The sequence below is a fragment of the Ptychodera flava genome, chromosome 11, assembly GCF_041260155.1.
Source record: "Ptychodera flava strain L36383 chromosome 11, AS_Pfla_20210202, whole genome shotgun sequence".
Lineage (NCBI taxonomy): Eukaryota > Metazoa > Hemichordata > Enteropneusta > Ptychoderidae > Ptychodera > Ptychodera flava.
Window position 1 is genome coordinate 14,330,026 of NC_091938.1, and position 23,230 is coordinate 14,353,255.

General features: G+C 34.1%; 2 protein-coding genes across 3 annotated transcripts in view; one reads left to right on the forward strand and one right to left on the reverse strand.

Annotated features, from left to right (window-relative positions):
- Positions 1 to 11,053, forward strand: LOC139143575 (meiotic recombination protein SPO11-like). Its single transcript, XM_070714017.1, has 12 exons — positions 1 to 502; positions 920 to 1,033; positions 2,556 to 2,644; positions 3,266 to 3,332; positions 4,381 to 4,489; positions 5,185 to 5,271; positions 6,062 to 6,098; positions 6,443 to 6,552; positions 7,000 to 7,099; positions 7,388 to 7,425; positions 7,783 to 7,971; positions 8,550 to 11,053. The coding sequence occupies exons 1-12, from the start codon at positions 321 to 323 to the stop codon at positions 8,667 to 8,669; spliced, it is 1,242 nt and encodes a 413-aa protein (XP_070570118.1). The 5' UTR covers positions 1 to 320; the 3' UTR covers positions 8,670 to 11,053.
- The window catches only part of LOC139143574 (solute carrier family 35 member F5-like), a 21,205-nt gene continuing 8,455 nt past the window's right edge, over positions 10,481 to 23,230 (reverse strand). The window contains exons 8-15 of one of the 2 annotated variants that reach the window (XR_011554634.1): positions 22,008 to 22,089; positions 21,492 to 21,579; positions 20,309 to 20,478; positions 18,950 to 19,109; positions 18,059 to 18,149; positions 17,615 to 17,772; positions 11,165 to 16,168; positions 10,481 to 11,084 (exon numbers count right to left, since the gene is read on the reverse strand). Coding sequence is in view for 1 of the 2 variants with exons in the window: in XM_070714016.1 (XP_070570117.1) it covers positions 16,075 to 16,168; positions 17,615 to 17,772; positions 18,059 to 18,149; positions 18,950 to 19,109; positions 20,309 to 20,478; positions 21,492 to 21,579; positions 22,008 to 22,089 (843 nt within the window). In the remaining variant the exon portion in view is untranslated. Of the gene's footprint in view, positions 16,169 to 17,614; positions 17,773 to 18,058; positions 18,150 to 18,949; positions 19,110 to 20,308; positions 20,479 to 21,491; positions 21,580 to 22,007; positions 22,090 to 23,230 lie in introns of both variants that reach the window. The other variant, XM_070714016.1, reaches the window with a different exon arrangement.

Here is a 23,230-nt window from a genome sequence, read left to right on the forward strand (position 1 = left end):
CAATGCTATATTTAAAAAAATCGACAAATTTGTGGTTAATCCTTCTGGTCCCCATAGACCACGTCCCACACGGCGCGGCGTCCACAAGCAATGAGAACAGCCGGTAAAATATTCAGTAGGATAGGGAGTCAAATTTTAGCAGACGACATACGCACCGAGCACAGATTGAGAGGTATACCTTGCTCAAAAAGAATCGTTTTTTTCGGTTAAATTCACATTTTTCGACTTCAGTTAGAGTAGTTTCTTATCACACAGTATATTTCTGCATTTATAATCCATTGCTTTCGCCTTTCAAGAGATTATGTGAAAAGTGAAATGAAATGGCGTCAGAAGGGAGTTTGTCGTCAGCTTTCGTTAGTGCCCAACACGTCAACCCGATACCAAATCAAATACTCGCTTCCCTGGAGTCTCTGCGTCAAAAGTTGGTACAGGAAAACGACTCTGCAAGTGCACGACCTCGGCCCAATAAAGGAAACGCCATAACACTACACCAAATGGATAGGTAGGTCTCAAAACATAACATCCGTGAGTGACGGTACCAGAAATCGGATGCCTGCGTGTTGCTAAAAATAGCAAAGGGTCCCGAATCGAGTTCGAGCTGTCTGCTGAAGTTCACATACCATGTTGAAGGCACACTTTGAGTATTGTCGCGTCGTATAAATTCAAAGTTCAAAGTAATGTCTTTTCAGTTAAACTTAAAGTCTTACTTTAATAGCAGAGAATGGAATATTGGCATTAAACCGTGCTGTTTTTCCATGACATTTGGCAGTAGTTGACCAGGCACTTGGACAGTTTTGCTTGGCAATGAGAAATACATTTTTCATTATGATATGTGTACAATACTATATTATTCATGCCAAACTCTTACTCGTTCCAACTCAGAGACAAAGATTTTTTTTTTTCTTATTTCATTCACCAGGTATGATGTCCTGAGGAGATTAGAAACTGTCATAGACCACATTGTGACATCATTATCAAAGTTTGAAGCTCCAAGGATTGCTTATAATAGCAGAACAACATGGCAAAATATCAGGTATACAGTATTATTTAGTTTATTTGGCATTAAGAACCCGACATAAAATTATTTGCGATTCAAAATTGCATTTGTTGTGCTTTCAGGTATAATGTTCAGCCCAGGAGTCTCTACGGTGATTATCATTTGTAAAAATTCAGCTAATTCAAAGTCTGCAGTTATACATTCTGCATAATGTTTGCTGTTGTCAAATATTTTTGAAAGTGTCGCTCAACTTTTGTCTTGCTTTTTTATGCAAGGAAACCCCTTAAGTTTCACATATCACATATTCTCTCTTAAAATGTGTGAACATACTTGTACAATGATTATTGAAAACAACTTATGATGCACACCCATTGACAAAATGTAATGTTTACTTCTTGGATATTACAGGGCTGCATGAAAAGGTTTTGACGACAGGGTACAGTGTCAGTGGTATATTTGTTAATTACTAGATTAGGTTTGGTACTTTATTTCCACATTGACCCTTTTAGTCTTAAACATTAAATACTTTGCAGCAACATCTGACAGTCTAAAACAACATCGGACTCAGTGAGCCGTATAAGGAAATCATTATGTATGCCCAATCTGAAACAGTGTTTAAAGGCCAGTAACTATAAATGTTGATAATTTTTTCACTATTATTTTGTATGCCAATGGCAATTTCTTGTTCTATGACCCAGCCCAAGTTGAACAACAGCTTCACTGTGAGTAAAGGCACTGTTATTGTTTACACTTGAATTCTAGTCCAGACCAGTTCCTTGCTTGCTATTTTGTAGGTTTTATTTTTGTGTTAACTATACGGGGAAAAATAACATTTTCGAATTTCGAACGATACAGTTTACAATTGTACAGACAGAGATGATAAACTGAATACTGGGAGTAGAACAAGATACTATTGTTTACATCAAAAATAAAAAAGTGAAAAATAAGTTACAGCTACCAGCCCTTTAACATAAGCAAAGTTCAATTCATGGTTTCTAAAAATCAAAATTTGATTTTTGCCAAGAGGGGCTAACATAAAGTGACCATTTTAAATTTTAAATATTGATAAAATACAGATGTTGCTTTCTGCTACCCCAAAATTTTCGCTTTGGGTCAATCTTGACGGATGCAGCTAGCTGGCAGGGTACGCTTACCCATTCTGAACACCTGGTACCACCACTATTTTGTGGTTCAAGATGACCCCATTGCCTTTGTCATTTTCGATATATTCCTTGGACCTGGTAAATTTCATAGTTACCTTGAATGATAATGATTATTGGACCTGATTTGATGTCTATTACATAGCGACCCTTTTTTTGTGATTAAGAAACAGAATGATTTGGAGCATTTTTTGGTGTCTTCACGTGGTGTAAACATTTTATGTGGCTGGTAAATTTTCTCCGAGAAAATACCTTTTAGGAGTTTCCCTTGTTTACCTACAGCCTTCATGATTGAGTCACTTTGTACATCTCATTCTTTGTAAGGTTACAGGGACATTGATTAGGAAAGAAAAGTTTAATAATAATTTTACATGTATTTAAATTCTGCTTTCCTTCAGATTTACTGAAAGCGTTGGCCTACAAATGATTCCAAACGCTAATGCTTCAGAGGTGAGATTTGACAGTACAAATTCTGTTAAAAAATTTGGTAAGTGATCCAGTATAATTTATTAATCCTTTTTAAAAGAAATAAGTTCTGTTATTTTCAGATAGAATGCACCTGGGGACAGATATTTGGACTCTCAAAATTTTAGAATACTTGTTTAGGGTACTAATTGTAAAAGCTTATTTTTGTTAAAATCAAAATATGATATTTTTCCCAATAGAGTCAACACAGGGATGGCAGCCATTTTGAATTCAAAATATTGGTAAATTTCAGGTAATTTACGTCTCTGGCATAAAACTTCACTGTGACCCCTGATTTTTATTCTTGATTTTACAAGACAATGGTGAAAAGTTTCCCCGAGGAAAGTTTGAGCAAAAGCTTTTGAGGTGCATACTACCAGTACCCTATATACATGAAAGATTCATGGAATTGTAGATGGAGTGATAAGAATATGTTCTGTATTGCTTGAAAGGTGTGCCAAGCTGATTTTAGTGCTCTACAACTTAACTACCATTTTATTGTACAATTCAGTTTACTAGAGCTAACTCTCTACACATTGCAAATATGAAATTCAACTTTGTGATATTATAAATGATTTTTTTATTTTGAAGTCTAGTTTTGAGTTGAAATGGATAAATTATAATTTCAATTATTCAAACTCAGGTATGACTCTACAAGTGATAGCCATGTGTTACAAACTGGTGCAGGGAAACACCTTCTCAACCAAAAGGTTTGTAAATTTAAATACTTTGATTCCAAGTTTTCCCCTAAATGAGATATATAGTTAAGAAAATAGTGGTTAAGATATAATAAGGGTTCATAGAGTTTCCCTTTATCAGAAAGAGTCTGAAAAGGAAATAAATCATTCTCAATGCAGAAACGTTTCCTTCAGAATATTAGTTTAATAGTTCTTGGTTATGTCAGAAACATGTTGCTAGAGAACAAGGTTCAGTCAGTTTGTCACTACAGTTGTTCCTATTTATAGAAATTCTGCAAATCCCCAAAAGATCACACTGCTCAAATGCAGGGATAAATTTAGAGAGTAGTATAAAAGAAATGAATAAATCATTATTACATGTGTTTGCTTTCGGTTAATGATATTATATAAGTAATTAATAATTACTTATGTACTATTGATTCTTTGTGCAAATGATATAAGAGATGAATTATTACTCTTCCAGAGAAATAATCACTTTATACAAATAATATTGTATAAGAAATGAATAATTACTTTTTAATGATTTGTATCAGTGATTTTGTTGTGCCATCATTGTGACAGCATATTGAACTAAGCTGAGCTTGCTTTAGTGTTAAAGTTTGACAGAAGTACGACATGTTAAAGTGTTTACAGTTCACAGTAATACATATTCACCAAGACGCTGTGCTTCAGCCATAGATAATCATACCATCATGAAGTTTTTAATATTTTCATGATGTGTATGACAGCATGTAGGCTAATTGAATAACAAAATTTTCAAAGCGGTAACTAGTAGATATAAATGTGAAATTTTGAAACTTCATTTATATTTCCAGCAAAAATAAATCATTACCCATTTTAGCATGAACAAAAATGGCAACCTAATTTGCTGGCTAAATGGAAAGATTGGAAAAGAAACCAATTTATTTGAAAAATTTGCATCTTTTCAATATGCCAAAAAAGACCAGGTACATTGTTATTACTGGAAAATAAACATATTTTGCTCTCAAGATTTAGAATTCAATTTAAACCTATACACAATGGCTGACACACGACTTAAAATTTTACATTTTTAATCTAGGGACATGTACTACTATGACACTAAGTTATTCGGCAGTCAGTCTGTATTGGATGACATCATTGACAACATCTCATGCATGATTCAAGTGCCAAGAGAATCCCTACACATCGTGAGTTCATATTTGAAGACTTTCATGTTGTATTCACACCTGCAGTGGTTGTCGTGATCTCTGGCCTTTCATCACCTTGCTTAGATATAATCTGACTTTTTTCAGTGGTTTAGTTGGACTTATACACAGCTTAATGGTGTGCCTAATAGGATTAGGGCAAAAACATTGTGTATATATTGGTTTTCATGTTTTAACCATTTCATGAAAACTTTGAACATTTTTACAAGTACAAAAAGGCGAGTTTTTCTTAATCATTTACTGACAAATAGACCATAGAACATTAGCATTATATGTTTACTCAAGGTACACAAATGAGTTGGACTTTCAAAGGAAACTGTTCCTAAAACAACTACGTGAATGTACATACACTGGTATATGACCTCAACACTTCACCAGACCAGATTTACGCTCAGAGAGTTTGTGTGCATTGGACATAATTACTGTTTGTTCCACCACTGAGGGCGCAAACACTAAGAAAGATTGAGACAACCACAACACCATATAATAGTTAAATTTCTTTTAATGAAAGTTTGCCTGGTAGGAGTATTTAAACTATAAGTGAAATAGAATTCATGTTAGTTGTGTACTGTCCTCGTATAGTCTGACTTAAATGCATTAGACACCTCATTGCCATGACTTGATTAACTAGTGCAATTCCTCAATTCATATGTGCTTTATGGACTTTCCTATATCAGCTAGCAGCTAGCAAAGGATGGGTAGCTGGTGATTTACATTATAAAGAAGGAGAAAGTAACTTGGTCGACTGTTCTGTCACAAAGACTGTAAGTATAAAATGCATGTCTCAAACTCAACTGTTACCATTTCGAATTTTGAATTCCTTTATCCAACATTCTGAGCTCTTCGAATTTAGCTATTTGTCACACATCACAATATCAAAGAAGTGTTGTAGGTGCACAACCACCTGTTGAATCATCTGCTTGTGTGTTCTTGCCCAAGAGCAATATTACTTTAAGGAAACTATTGTATATGAAGTGTGATCAGATGAAAGATGTCATCATATGACTTTATTCTCAAGTCAATCATGGAAACAAAAACCTGTAACCTGTTGCTAGGAAAACCACCTGTTGCTGTGGATGAATCACCTGTTGCTTTGAGCATATATAGAGCTTACACAGAAACTTCAAATCAAAATGACTTAGAATGTTTATCAGATCCTTTTGCCTAATTGTTTGATACACAACACAATAACTAAGTTTACTGCACTTATAAAAAGTAGTAAAAACAAGTGTTTCTACATTTTCCCAACTGGACTCTGAACACTGGAATTCACTGGTCATAACCAACTAGGTTTTCATAACTCTATAAGAAAATATTGTCTAAATTTTGAAATTCTCCAACCCATAAGGTATTCACCATAACAAATACCAGTCTATTTTCTGCTAATTTGAAATTGAAAGGTTTACATTTGATCTGAGCGTATGACCCTTTTCAGTCCAGGTTGCCAAAATGATGACTATAGACACGATGACTTGCCATTATCCACAACTCTACTTCAAGAGATAAGAACAGACAAAGACTCTACTTAACCTTTTTTCATTGCTTCACATACAGGGTATTGCCATTCCTGCCAACATAAACACAATATCAGGTATCCTTTTACTCATATACTGTTATTACCAATATAAAAGTATAGGTGTGTTCATAAATTCATAAATTGCATGGTGAAACTTTTAACACCCCTCAGCATTGAAAAAGTCACTCAAATGTCTTTAGAAATCACTGTAAGCGGTGCTTGCACCTTTTAGTTGTGATTAAGAATAATTAAAATAAAACACTGACTGTATACGATGCAACTTTTATGTAGGTAAAAAATGCCCAAATCAGGGAAAATAAGTTTTTTCTAACTTTAATATGTTCATGTCATAATATACTGAATAAATAATTTCAGTGAGATACTTTGGTAAAAACTCCTTATACCGCAATCATCATCAGATATTACTTCATCAGCAAAGATGGTGCTTATTGTAGAAAAAGATGCAATTTTCCAGAAGCTCCTGGATGAAAAACTGTTTGAGAAAATACCAGAGTGTATAATGGTGACTGTGAGTATGATTCATCTTTAATAATGTGAAGGACATATGATAGGATTTAAAGTGCTGTACCTTATTCAAGGTGTAAGAAAATGTACACAAATTCCAAGTGTGAGACATCCCTCTAAAAGATGGATATTTTCACATTCTTGCTTTCAAAACTCTTGCAATGAATCATTATGATATTTAAATATATGTTAACTTTGAAAATTCTAATTCTTGTGAATTTGAGGAATAGTCATTCTGTATCCACAAAAAGCAGTATGCATTATTCCTTGTACATTTAAATGCTAAAGTATTTTATCAGTGGAGATTACTCATTGAACGCTTTTAAATGTAACTCAACAATACTATTCTCCATGCTAAATAGTGCTATTTGCATTACAATCTTGAAATTTAATTTTGAAGCTATGTTGATTAATGGATTTACTAAATATACTTTCATTAACTTGACTTCAGGGTAGAGGTTTCCCAGATGTGAGTACTCGTAGAATGGTCAAGAAATTATGGGATTGTTTACAGATTCCAATTCTTGCATTGGTTGATGCAGATCCACATGGTGAGTCCTTCTAATCAAATATTTGATTGTCAATGATCACTTTTAAGTCTTAAGTCATACCAGAGTGGACAATGGATATAAGAGAGTCACAATGTCAAACTTTTTATATGAGCGTTTATCATATAGTGACTGGCAGTAGTACATTGTATTTCTTGGTCATACTGCATATGTACTGGTATGATTATTTTTTCAGTGAATCTAATGTAAATGCTAGAATTCAAACTTTAATGTTGTAAACAGAAACATCCTTTTAAGTTGTTGATTTTTTTCCCTTTTCAATCTCACTAGGTATGGCTATCTTGTCAGTGTACAAATATGGATCAAGGGTGAGCACAAGCTTTGAACTTTAATTACAGATTGCAAGCTTGCAATATGACAATCAGATATGTATCACTATTTGTTAAAATGTGGCAGATTCTGAGTCAAATGTTATGGCTTGAAACTTTAAGTGTACAGTACTGGTATAAAGTGGCATGTACAATTTTAACAAAATCATATCATCAAATCTCTGATTAAAACTATGTAGTTTCAATGAAGATAAAAAATTATCTTTTGTTGCTTTTTTATCAAAAAGAAGCACAACATAAGCTACCCGTCATACTAATGACAGTCGTAACTGACACATTTTGTGTTGAAAGCTTCATATCCTGTGATACATTATATATAACTTAAAATTTTCCCAGGGTTTGTCATTTGACACCGAACAATTGGCAGTACCAATGATCCGATGGCTTGGTGTGCTACCTTCAGACATTGAAAGATTTCACATCCGTCAGGATAGCTTGATTCCATTATCCACAGCTGATCTGAACAAAGCGAGAGAAATCATGCAGAGACCATTCTATACAGCTCAGCCTATGTGGATGAAAGAGGTAAGAAGTATTTGAAGAGTAAATCCTGTTGTACCTCATGAGAAGATAATTTTGGTGTCTGTTAAAGTTTTACCAGAGAATATTTATGTCATTATCTTCTGACTTTCAATTACAGCTGACAAAATGATTAATTTTCAATAAAATGTCTTTCATGCTGTTTCTCAGATTGTTAGACATAGTTTTTCAGGAAAGCTTGAAATAAATAAAAAAATAGCCTGTAGACATTATATACATCCACCAAATGTAACTATTAAAATGCAGTTTGATATAATCCCATATTTTGGCTTGACAACTCTAATTTGTCTGTTTGAAGATACACTGGATACCATATTATCTTTATACTTAAGGATGTAGTTTATCAGCAAGAGGGCAATATCAATTGATTCTTACATGCAGTAACAGGTTTCTAATTCAGCATTCAGTAAGTATCTGAAAAAGTGAACCAGTAATTCATGTACAATAATATTACTGTTTATGCAAAAACAAAATATAGCCATGCTCAGTCAAGACTTTAAAATGAGATTTTTGTTTCTCAAAAATAATTTTTAAAACCATTTTTATGGTGTTTACATTCACAGATGCAGGTCATGCTGTCTACAAACTGCAAGGCTGAGATAGAAGCCCTGACTTCAATATCGAGGAGTTTCCTGACAGATGTATACATTCCAAGTAAGATTGCTGATCAAGGTTGGATATAAAGTTGGCAACCTTGACTCTCAGGAGAAGTTTCAGCTTTGGAGATATGATGCCATTTAATATGTGAAGAAGATCTCCATCAAAGTTCTTTATGTCCAAGCTATAGAGTGTGAACAATATTATTGTAAGCACTGTGGTTGAAACTGGGTTAAAACTTGAGATCTGGTCACATTGAAAAATGGAGTAATCTAAAGTGGCAAACCTTTCAATTTTTTAAACATGGCAATATTGTTCACACTGTGATGCTAATGTATAATAAGATGGACTTTATGTTCACACAATATTCAAATTGGATATCAAGTTACTGAATGCTCTGAAACTTTCCATTTGTACATATAGCTCTGGAATATATTTTGAAAAGTTACAGGGAAGTTAAAGTTCCCTATGACAACTCTTGGAAAACCAGATCACCCCTATCACAAATTCTATATTCAAATAAGTGTATTTATTAAAGTATAATCTATTTTGAGAGTATATTTCTAAAAAGCTTTTTCTTTTAACATTACTTTATACTTCACCCGAAATTTAAATTATATGCAAGCATTACTATAATTCCTCAGGACTCTCTCCTAAAATACCAATGCAGAGATTTCTATTAATATTGCTGTTACACGTGTGCGTCATCGGTAGGTTGTCAGGACCAATAATATTTAATTTGATACCTGATGCATCATCTAATGCAGTGGGATGAGAATCATGCATACAGGATATCACACTTGCATGTGCAAGACCTTAGATTCTTGCAAGATAGTCAACAACAGCGCCATCAACGTCAATTGTAAAGAATTGATATATGAATCATTCAGTCCAATTGCAAACTGATGGTATGAAGGAAGTGAGAGAGGTTTGAGAGGATGAAGGCATGGTCTAAAGTTTCTATCGAACAAGCATAAATATTAGCTACCATTTACTTTCTACATCCACGGGAATGAATTAATTATCAATGGTGCTTGCTACATCCTTTAGAGCTTTTCATTTAATTTTGATGTAATGTAGAAACTCATAAATGGTCAAAGAATGGGCCATTTCAGTAAATTTTCAGTCAAACTTTCCGTTTCAGAAGTTACAAGGGTATCACTTTTTCTAAGATGGTATGCACCTTAAAAATGCGAGCTTAAGCTTCCCCTAAAGTAACTTCATGCTTATCTTCATTTATAACCAAGAATTAAAATCATATTCACCAGGCAAATGTTTGGATTTGAGAAAGAAATACCTAATATTTTTCAGCGTGGCTGATATTCCCTTGTTAACTCTATGTGGAAAAATGAATGTTGTTTAGATTTTCACTAAAACAAGGTTGTAAAAAAATCGCTTATTTCACAGGCTTAAACATGAGTCCATAGAAGCAGTAGCTGTAGACTAAGAATTGTTGTAAAAGTTTGTGCGTCCGAAATGTGTCCTCGAGGGGAGAACTTTTAAGGATATTTTCTCTTGTGCTATTGCATGCTCTGTCCTCAAATTCAGTAAAATTTGCACTCACTAAAATCTGCACAATATTTGGGAATACATAAAGGTGGGTAAAATCATGACACCACACTTTTACTGATATTCCTTTTTGTAACTTTACCGTGAATTTCATTTTTTCCCTGAATTCTATTTCGTAAGTTCTAATGTAAATTGGTGGCACTATTGCACTCTACCATATTTTCTCCAGTCTTGCAAGTACTCTCCTTGACTCCAATTTCACTGTGTAGGGGAAGACATAGGCACTGCTGTTCAACTGAAAGTCTTTCCAATAATGCTATACTTTGATTCAGTATCGCCATTTTGGCCAGTGTTTTTTGTAAGTTCAGTGACAAGACTCAGAACTATGTTTATACTTAATATTTAGCTTTATTGTTCATGCACATTGTTTTTTCTGTACACTGAAAGGAAGACGAAATGAGAATAACTGAGAAACATTACTCAAGTAACAATCGCGATCTGACATAGTGTGTGCAAAGTTATCATTATACAACTAAATATGTCGTGTAAACCTCACTGATACAATACATATCTGCTGACAAAGCTCACACACATCCTGGTACTTTTAAAGTCCTGTGGAACTGAGGATACTCATAGTTACTTTGGGATGAAAGTCCTGAGATGAATTTGATGACAAGATGTAATATTTTCATTTAGCCATGCTATTGGCACAAATGTATACAATACATTTCTAGCCACAGAATATTCTGGCCTTTTGCACAATCTAAACAAGAGATATGATAGACAATTTTGCATAAACAGAATGCCAGTTTGTTGTGTACATTTGTCATGCGACTTCAAATTTTACATACTTCATCATCTAAAGTAAAGTTTTATTAAAGGTATACTGTCACCTGTTCCAATTTTGTCACAGTTACTATGTTAAGAGAAAATCTAACCAATCACAGATTTTAAGCGGGTGGCCGCTTTTTAAAAACAGCGCCCTATTAACCCTTTCAGGCTAGATACCCTATATATAGGGGAAATTTGGGTACGTTCCCAGAAAGTCAGGCCTGAAAGGGCCCTATTAAACATGGGCATTTTGAACACCAAGGAACGCCACTTTGACCATATATGGGCATATTTAGATTACAGGTGACTGTATACCTTTAAAACTTGAAGATTAATATTGTATAGTTAATACAGTGGGAATTTTAGTCAATATGTAAAGTGAGCTCCTCATGTTTTATGCTGAGGGATTGTAACTGAATTGGAAAAAGTACCAGGATATGCTTTGAGGTAACAAAAGAGTGCCAAGAAACTTTTAGAGATTATTGCACTAAGCCACCATACAGAGATAATCTGAAAATAAAGGCATACATGGTGAATGATCCAAGATCATTTGATGAAAACTAGAAACAACGCCAGATGTGGAGTGGAACTGACTGAAATGGTATAAAAAGTTGCATAACAACGAGTTGTGTCTGCTTACATGTCACACTTCCATATATAAACTGGCAATGACTGCCAATATGTATCTATACGCAGATATTTCTGATAATGCAGTCAGATTATACATGCACATCCATAATACAACTTTTTGTTTCATCATAATTCAATTATATTTCTGATTCATGATCAGTTACTTCCAAAAGCTGAAATATTCTTGCTGTCATGGCAGGCACATGAACAAAATACACTGGATTGAGATACTCTTGACACCTGAAATAGTATTTTTCTCATTGTTAGGGATTGGTTGCACTTCATTGTAGACAAAACCATCTATTTTGGTCACCAAAGTATGTATGAATGAACTAATAATAACATCGCTTCAACAGCAAAAGTATTATCAATTTTGAATTACTTGTTTGGAACAAAAACATGTGTTCTGTAGATCATCAAGATTTATAAATATTTTTGTTCTTCATACTCATGTGAAATGCCCTTTCAACACGAAAGGTCGAATACCTTTAATGGTTATCTCCCATTTGTATTGGCTAAGGCATGCTCACCATTAGAGTCCTCATAATTATTTGGATGTCATCACAAACTTTTCATTGTTACCATATTTCCAGTGGCAAAAATCTAAAGTAAACCCTAAATTTCAAATCTTTACTCTTTCTTGTCAGAGAACCGTTCAGCACACATTAGACATAGATATATTAATAGCTCTGTGACCAGAAGATTATCAGCTTGTATTTTGTTCGTTTTTATAGCACTTAAATATAGCAGCATTTCTAAAATTGTTTTTTGTTACATACGTCTTGAAGTATTCTTCTGATATGACCATTTATAGTTGCTTGATAAAAGAAGTACTGCATACAACAGTATGCATGGCCCAATAATTAACTTCATTGTCAAATGAAATCGCCAAGTTTCAGATGAGTTTAATTGTAATTGTAGCTTGCATCATGGAATTACTCCAATTTGCCAGGAATTCAAAAATTATTATATTGAATTGCACTGTCACCTTTGAAATACTAAAGCAGCAAATACAGCTTACTAACTGAACACAAGCACACATGAAGAGCTCTGGACCACATTTCCTTGTAGTAGACACCAGTCTCGTCTGAAGGGTGCCTTCATAGACCCTCGAGGGTCTATGGTGCCTTTACCCTTTGAGTGCCAAAGTCAATTTTTGTTGCCTTTATACAATATAACGCCAACAATATCTTTCTGATATAGACAATTTTTTTTCTGATTTTTCCCAAAATTTTGGTCAAAAAGTGTAGCCCATGAAAATTTATGTCCTTTTAGTCCAAAATCATGGAAAAAATTACACAAAAATTCATAAAAATTTGTAAAATGTTGCCCTGATATTTTTGGAGGGAAAATTACAGTGCTCAAAGGGTCAACCTGATCACCCCCGATTTCCTGTAAATAGGTCCACGATCACCATCAATAACAACAGGTTTAGGCCAAGCTATGGTGGTGAAAGAGTTTATCTACAACAAAAATTGAACTGTACACCCGCTAGACATGGCCCTAATATTCAGTCTTTCTGGAATGCTGTTCAAAGCGCACAATAATCCTACATCTTCATTCACAGACAGAGGGAAAGTACTGATAAAATTATTGCGCGTACGATAAATATAAAATGATACAATACAAACTATAAGACAAAAATATTGATCTTGAGTGTTGATTGGTGACACTGAAAATACCAGTTCCTCTTCTTGATCAACAACGATTTATCTTGTTCAGCACAAAACAATTGCATGCTTACACAACTATTACGGCTTTCCATAGACTAGACGCAACTAAACGCTCAACAAAGGGGTAGCATTGTCAATGATTGTCATCATGTAATGTTAAAAACAATGAGCACCTTTTAAGCAAACAGAGTGACAAATGGATGCAAAAAATTTGTCATGAATCAAGCATGAGTAAGTATTTAAAAGCTTTGGAAACATGCAGCAGACACTTCAATTAAAATTTTGAAGTATGAATATTCAACAATTATAATAAATATTTAGTGTTCATGAATATTCCATACCAAGCACTTATTTAAGATATAAAAAAAATATTCGATGAATATCAAGAATTGCAAGTATTTCTTTTGTGCCAATCCCCATTGTAACATCCTATTTCATAATGGACCAGTTATGCTGTTTCATTTCATAAGTATTATGTATCAACAGCCATCAAACCCATTTCATTGAAGAGATTGCACTGTCATGACAGAGGGATCTTCTATACAAAGGACAAGATATCAATCAGGGTCCACACACTCAAAATCATTTGAAATTCAAAGACTTGACTCTCAAGGACATCAGCAATATTCAAGGACTCTTTGAGGTTTAGAATATGATTTTTCAGGTATAATTTTCACAATATATCATTTTTTACATGATTTTAGATATCATTTTTACAACACTATGACTGATTAATTTACAGTTTTTCAAACTCAGGGTGGCTAATAAAGTTTCCAGGACTTTTCAGGACTCAATTTCATTTTGAAGGACTTTTCAAGGTCTTTACACAGGAAGCTATAATTCAAGGACTGCCCAGGAGTGTATGGACGCTGAATTCAAACCCTGTCCACATGATATTGAACATTCCATAGGTTTCTTGTCATCCCTTTAGCGTTGAAGTACATAAAACTTCAACTCTAAAGAAAGTTCTAACAACCATCTACAAATACACATATTCATAGCGAGAGAAAAATCTTACATTTTCACAAATAGGTGCCTAGCAACAGCAACAGATGAAAACTTTTGGAAATACACTTACATGTAACTACTGAATAAAATACAATTGAATATGTACACTGGATAAGTTATGCTATTTACATTTGTGTCTAAATTCAAAAGTATTAAACTTAACACGGCATTTTTAGTAACTTCAGCTATTTGAACAGGTGGGATAGCCGTACTTTGCGATTTTAAAAATGCAATTTTTCTTAGTGCTCATATAATGACTTTCATTTAAGAATTCTTTCCAGATGTATTGTCTTCAGCAGAGTGGGTAAGCTGGTGATAAATGATATATCACCCCAACAAGAGAAATTACGGGGTTTTGTAATGGCATAGTACCACTCACACTGTATGTGGAAATAAAAAAGTTATAACCACATTAATATACAATTTTTGGAATTTATAATATGAGTAAATGAGACAAAAGATATGCAATACGATTTCTGGGTACATCATCTCCTTCTCCCTTTCCAGCAAAAGAATGTTTTGTTCCATCAAAGTGGGATATGATAAAGTGATTAAAGAAGTAATGATTACCACAAAAACTACAAAAGATACAATTTGTTCTTTGACAGAGTATACTGTCCTTTCCTAACAAGGGTCTTATTTGATCTTGTTGATTTTACTTTGTGAAACCCCCTAAAAACAAATGCAAAAATGACAAACACCTGAAGATGGGAGGTGTTGAAGCCACACGATGTTTACAAATATTTACTGTAAATTTTTCAAAAACTATTACAAACACTTCTATTCAAAACTGAAATTGCCTTGTATAAGGTGCGAATGCTTTTTGAGCAAATTATTTGACTTGGTAGTAGAGTTTTGTACAGACACTAAGTGAACATGTTGCGAACTGCAGTACTTCATGACGCTGAAATTGACTTTTTACATTAAAATCATACAAAATAATGTACAGTACCTTAGTAAGAACCTCAAGTATGCACACTGTGGCAGAAAAAACCTTTGCCAAAAGGTTACGATCGCAGTCATTCAATTAATGTTATCAATAGTAACATGTGGCTGGAAGTTTTTATTCAACTAATGTTATATTTAAAGGTATTCGGTCACCTTTTTTAATTGCCAATCACAGATTTTACGCAGATGGCCGCTTTTTAAAAAGGGTGCCCCCACACAACCAGCAATGGCATACTTAGCAGCATCATCTGCATACCCTTTGACGTATTACCTTTACCATATTTGGAATATGCAAATTTACGGTGACCGTGTACCTTTAATAACATCTTGTGAATGAAAACTTTCACTTAACTAATATTATCAACATCATCACTTACATGATGCGAATGAAAGTCTTTTCGACTGAAGAATATTGATTTCAATCAAACCCTACAAACCCTTTTGGCAAGCCAGTTGCTCACAATATTTTGCTGTTAAAACTGAAAGAATCTACACAAATACAAGAAACACATGTGAAGGAACATCATCGTCTCCTGAAATTGAGTTTTGAAGTACAAACCTAAAAATTCCCTGTGGTGTGACAGAACTATGCACTGACTTTTTCCTGATGTTGTAAAAACGTTTACTTTGCATGGTTACTACACTGTAGTGACTGGAAATCAGAAATGACGGTGTCGTCTGATAAAACGCCACTATGCAACTTGCCAGAACAGCAGTCCTATACACAGGTACAGCACTATGACAGAGCAGTTACACAGGTTCTATAACAGCACCACTTTTCACATTCTTTACGGTAAAATCAGGGCCTGCGTTTCGGTTCAATGGGTATTCGCTTGGGAAACTTATGTAAAAGAATTGAAAGACATTTTTTTGAATGAAGCTGTGATTGAAGCTAGCTTGAGCAGCATTCCATACCGTCTTTGCTGTCTCTCATGTTATGCATATTTAATATCAAGCTTTCTCTTTGTTCCTTGTCTTCAGGTATCCTACAATATTAAAAGAGAAAAATAATGAATTAGCATTGTTTTTGATGCCACATTTAATTGCGCCATGTACTTCAAACTTTAAATGTGCTAAAATTCACTGATAACAAAGCTCTTCGAATTGCTCTTCACCAAAGCTACAAGAAAAGTGTTATATAAAGTACTAAAAGTAGTCTAAACAGTTGAAGGGCATCTGTTCAAAGCCATGGAACCATGACTGGAACATATCCGCTAGTACGTATTAACACTCATTCTGTGGGTTGTATCTCTTTTATAAGTTGATTAAGAATGTCAAATAAAGGTATTTTTATTGTTTATCCTCAGGAAACTTTATGTACAGTGTAGTTTATATAGGAAAAGAGATACAAGAGAATTAGTGATATTCTTTGTACATTATTATGTACATGTAAGATCCGTCACAAAATTGAATAGCACTTTAATGCTTGCAAAATGCTGCATATTTCCCTGTAACAGAAGAGATAATGTTTTTCTCTACATATAATATCTGTAACATGTCTGGATAGTTCCTGATTTTTATCTCTATTTCTAAAGAAAAAAAAATTTATGACCTCTATTTTCAATGAGATCTTTATGCTGTGTCATGACTGTTTGCACAATGCTGTAATGTTTAACAGCAAATAATCAATGCTGCCCTCTCTCTTGAAAACATGCGGGTACAATAATATGTGGGGTGAGGCATTTGTTCCTTTTTTTGCGACACCTTTGTTGTAAGAAAACATTAAACATGTACCCTCACCCCCTATTTCAATATGTAAGGTGATCAAGAGAAAAGCTGTACGCCAGACATACGACAAATACTGAAGCTTTCAGTGTCATTGTCCGGAACAGACTGCTTTAGTCAAATCTGAAATGTGCTCCCATAGTTCCCTTTGACAAGAAACCACATGTGCATATATGAATGGAAAAAGTCAACAGGGTGGTGTTCTAATGCTTTACAATATCTGCAAGCAACTGAGACATATTTCTAGGTAACACTTCATCTACTTTGCTCATTATTTTCATACTTGTTCAATGTGCAATGCATATTTGTTCATGTAAAGAAGCATTAACCTTTATCAAAAGAGACAGCCACACGTTCAGGAAACAACTTGATGTCATTCTACTCTGTTACCCGCATTTCCTGTACAGATTTCCATCCATACACACTTTCCCTATAACATTAACACCGGCATGTAGGAGCGATAGATTTCCAAAGAATGCATACATGCTGGAGTGACAGATTTCAAAAGAAATGCGGGTGCTACCTGTCAACGAGGGCATAAGCAAGTGGACAACATTCCGATTGTCAAATGCAGTGTGACTCAATATTCAGATACACAGAAGCAGTCGCCTAAAGGAAAACTATTTACCTGTCAGTTATGTCCTACACAACTATGAATTGGAGAGAGTACAGGGGTACACCACAGAGGACAGTGAATCTATGCCTACCTGAAAGGCGTTGTTCTTTTACGATAAATACAAAATATGAGATGTTTTAGTCCGAGGAGCACAGGATCCCAGTCATCATAGTGGCTGAGCAAGGCCACCACAAAGAATGACAAAAACACCGGCACTGTCCCAGCAAAAAACATCCAATTAAACACCACCTGGGGAAAAAATAGACATAATTTAAATCAGAAAGAAATTCAAATCTTTGCTACCATAACTGTGATATTACTATAAATGCTGATGTTGTTCAAATTACATGGTAAAATGATCAAACCATAAAAGAATCTGTCCAAGAAAAGGCATGTTTTGTAGTAATAGTATAGATATTAGAGAAAACTGCGCTGAACTTGTTTGCTACCAACGGAAAATTTTTTTTGTAGGAAAGTTGAGAGAATTTCAGATTGAACTTTTCTATGAAATTTCACAAATCAGTGAGTTACTTACCCTATTTAGCATGATATCTAACAACATAGACAAAGGAATTGTCAGACTAAGCGACAGTGTTGCTATGAGAGAAGACGTCAAAAAGCATCCCCTACAAGAAAATTTGAATCACAGAAAATTATTTCAAGAGAACAGAAGAATGACCGGGACTCAACAGTTGAAATACATATCAACAGTCCAAGGAACAGTGATTGCACCATAGGACATGTACAGATAATAACAATATCTTGTAAGAATCTGTCTAATCATATGTTAAACTAATCAGAGTAGGTAACCATAGTTGACAAATTCAATCATTTTTCAAAGCAACAGGATGATCCATTTTGAGAACTATGAAAGGTTAATGCGATATAGACAGTTATACTTTCCTCTGAAACAAACATTGAGATAACAACACACTACAGAGATAATCACTGCAAGATCCTTGGGCTATCCTGTCACAATATTATTTTATTGATGAGATAATGGAAATCAGTATCTTGTTTTACGACATAAAGCTGCTTTGGTTTGTTCAAAAATATAACATTAAATATTGATTGTCTACATAAAATAGTGAAATCGTTGATGTTGAATTTTACAGCCTTGTCTGCAGATTTGACTAATTCTGAACCAAAAACAAGCTTTTAAGGATTCTGCTCATGTCTGATAGCAAGCTTATTATTTCTGTAACCGATATCATTGACATTAACTTTTGTAATACACGTTTTACATGTAATGATTTTTTAAATATGGTTTGACTGGTAGCTTCGATGTATGTGTTTAGCTCAGAGTTTTGGTCCTGTTTATTTTTATCACACAGAAATCTTCATCTTAAATATAGGAAATAATAAACTAAATATCACAAGTTTACTGATAGTGATACTTGAGTCTAGACAATAAAGGTTTCCTTACCATAGCCAGAGGAACTCTGAAAGCACTGTACCAACAAGACCATTAACAGCTAGGTATATCAGTGCCATTTTACTTGGCAGTTCAAACCCTTCCCAGTGAGTGTAATTTAAAAAGAAAAAACATGGCCACAACAGCAGCAGCGTGAATAAACCCACAAAACCTACAAGAGAGGAATGAAATTAACATTAGAAGGGAAAAGTTCAATGCTATAAATAGGCAACATGTTTACAACCAGGTACAAGAATAGCCACTGACATATGAAACGTTTACTTATAGTGTGTACTGCATAGAGCAGCTGACCCATGAAAACAGACCAAAACACGCATGTATCCAGAGATATTAATAATCAAGGATTCATTTGCAAGCATATTTGCGTATCAATTCAAACGTAATAAATGAATGAAACAACAGACAGTAGCACATAGGAAAATAATGGCAGCAAACATAATTATGTGAATGAAGCATCATGGTAATTGGTTCTGCTAATTAAATTGCTCACGTGACTTCATGGACAAACACCTTCAGAGAAATTTTTATTTAAATGGTCACCATAGTGTGTACACGGAGTCAGAAGTAAAAAATATTTGTATTTATTCCTGTCATACATGAAAAAGCAGATAAAACAAATAAAGTGCAAACAACAGATCATTTTGCTAATTAACACTCTCTCTCCTTAATAGTTCGTTCCCTTCACATGTTCCTATTCTGGTCTACAGTAGCCATTTTTTTGAAGAGTTTCATATCCAGTACAATGATATACTTTAAAATCAAGCTAAATGTTGTACATATACACTATACGGTGTATGATAAATATCACATCATTAAGATGTGTACCATGACTTTGGGTTGAGTAATCTCATTAGAATGTACATGTTTTCGTGTTAGATACAACGTATTCTGTATTTTGCTTTCTTTCTCCGTTCCATCTAAATGAGCAGGGTTCAAGCTATGCACTCTTGACTATTCTTTCAGTACGTTTTCACAATGTTGAACACTATTTCTGACTTCTAAAATTATGCAAAAATGACAAATATTATACAGAAAAGAGACGGGAAAATTGTACCTTTTACATTGGAAACGATCAAAACATACAGCACTGTGTTTTTTTTAAAAACACTGCAGCATAAAGCATAAAGCATAAACTTTCTGCATCACAACATTGTAAATGCTTCTTAAACTGTTCACCACTTCAACTGCTAACTTTTGAACGAATCAATCTTCAAATTTTAAGTACAGTCAAACTTTTTACACTTTTTAAAATACTTTTTTGATCTTCAATGTGTGAATAATAGTTATCCATTCCTAAGCAGAGAATGCAATCCTCAATTCAAAATTTGAAATGCATACATTTTTACTCACCAAAGAACATTGGAATATCTATCCTCTCTTCATTATCCACTTTTCGTTTCAACATGACAAGATACACAGCATACAAGAGAGCCCCACACAACGCCCACAGTGCCCCAAGTTGAACTTGATCATCCTGGACTGAGTTGTCGGACATACACACAAGCACAATACCAGCAATACTGAAAATGCAACAAAAAATATCACTTGAATGCCATGTTACAGGATGACATAATTCTTTTTGAACATTAGATAGATGTCCAAGATAAAGAATTTTAAATCTAATCATTTAGAAGGCATATAAACCATTCTAAATGATCAATACAATCATTTATCTTCAAAATGAAGGGTTCCCGCTTGTTTAATTGGATGTGTTTACCAATTCTGATTCGCTTTTTTATTTACTTTTTTCCTTTTCAGGATTCAAACATAATAACTTCTCTTAACCAACTTAAACCATTCTCCTTCAAGATCAACAATGAAAATCTGCATATCAGAAAAGTATTGTAAAAATTTTGAAAGTTGAAATATCTGTCCCCAAAACAAAGTCCGCCTCAAGGGAAATAAAATGGCAGGTTGGCTTGTACTCTTTGACATACATCTTCAATATAGTGTCATATAAGCCAATCATGAAATTATAGGCTCAGAAAATTAAAGTAACACATGGCTGCTTATACCATGAAATGTAGTATCACATTATTGAGTTTCACAATTTCAGTTTTACAAAGATGCATGCAATGAGATTCCACAAACTTGTGCTTCTGTATAACAACTCTTTTGCTGGAGAAAAAGGAAATGGTTGTACTTGTGCAATTTCTTAGAGACTATTTCTTAAAGCTTAGCTCCAAAATATACTTTCAATGATGAAGAATGGTGTTTAATGTCTCAGCTAGATAGTCTGAGACTAACTTCATCTTTGCCAGAAAAAAAACTTGCAAGAAAGGCAGCAAACATAGAGAGACTTGCTGGTACTTTGATGGCAAGACACTGGAGTAGCCTATTTTTTTACTGAGTAGCTTGGTTATTTAAGAAGACAAATCAATTTTTACTGACGCTGAACAAACTTATTTCAGACATATTTAAAAGCCATCATAAAAACTCTTTTGTGGTCGCCTTGTGGCTGCCTTTGAGTAGCAGTAAGGTTGATGTTATGATTTTTTTCTATCAACATTGATTAAAGATAGGAGGCACTCACGTGAAAAGAACTGATACAAGCTTGGTGAGTGTAAACTTGTCTCCATGGGAACTGGGAAACATGGCAGCCAACACCAAGGTGAACAAACCTGTAACAGGTCAAAGGTCACATGAAAACAAGCCCTGTCTATATCAAATTAATGATTGCATTGTCAATAGACTAGAAAGAGACTTGTTCAATTCCATTTCAAGGACAGAGAACTGATCTGTTATGCATACGGCTGCAATCACTCAATTCAGAAACATTAATGATACATTACGTACTACTGAAATACTAAATAGATTAACCCTAAAACTGTTTCATTCACTTGGTCACACAAAAATATTTCACACATGCTCTTCAATGCGAATGTCATCAGAGTGGTTTAACTTTTAACAAATGTACTCCTCCAAGGCACTCTCCTTACTGCATACTACATTGCACGATGAATTATTTAATTTTATAGTTGAGGATAAAATTTCAAATCAAAAAGATATACAAAGGAATCCCTTTAGCATTTTGTAAAATGTTTCTTACCCGATGTTGAGGAAAGAATATTTACAACAGCAACTTGAGTGTCGGCTAACGCTTCTTGATATGAAATGTTGCCCAAGAAAAACTAATGGAGGAAGAAGAAATCAATGAATCCATGTGAGTGCAAACATTTACTGTAGAGTGTCAATAAATAAAATCAGAGCAAACAGCGTATATTGATCTGTGCAGTGTACATGTTAAATCAAACATTGAACCCTCTGTCAATGTCAAATAATTCAGTTTCTATTCTGTATTTATCACCTACATGGGTCAGGCTGTAACTTCAGTAAAAGATTTTATCAAGTCATTATTTTTCATTTGTTTGGGATCATCTCCAGCAAAGATCAACACTCCTTGTGGACACATTTTCAAACGCACATTATACAGCTAGCATAAGACTATCCTGGGCTGTAGATTTTGCGTATTCAATTTCAAATTCAACAGTATTGAAAATTGAATTTGTCACGGTCTGTTTTCATGAAAAGCAAAATGTAATGTGTTTGCAAAGTGAAAAGCATGGGGAGTGACAGCCATTTTTAAATTAAACTGTTGGTAATTTTTGACAATAAATTAATTGAAATTCGAACATTTTTGGTGGTGCCATACAACCTTCAAATGTTGTTTCCAATTTGTCAAAGAGACAACACTGAAATCATACTTCAAATATTGACAAGGAAGTTCACCACTATGTACATTATAACAGGTAGTCAAGGATGTCCCTGCCATTTTGATTGGTTTACCAACATGCCGGAGAGATCCTAGACTACATTGCCAATATCATTCCATCACAGATAGTCTTTCACTTCAATGTCTTTGATTCCATGGCAAGTCAAGTGTGTGGGAAATTGTTCAAGCAAATGATTAAAACCATCCAACTTTAATCTCAATTGAGCAGGTAAGGGGACTTTATTTTTTAAGGAATCACGAATACAAATTTTGATTTTGCATTCCTGAAGGTGAAAAGCTCAAAATATTTAGCCTACGGATAAAATACTTTCCTTGAAAACAAAAGACAACCGACAAATGCTTGTTTTGTTTTATAATGTGAATTATTTTCACAATTCAATGGAGACTTCTAAGTCACATAATTCTCACAGATGAATGAATGAAATGATGACACATCTTGTCTACAAATTTGTCAAATATTTTGGTTTAGGACAGAGGGGAGATACTAAGTTTTGAATGTTCAACATTTTTTGAAGATTTGATGTCTGAATCATGATTTG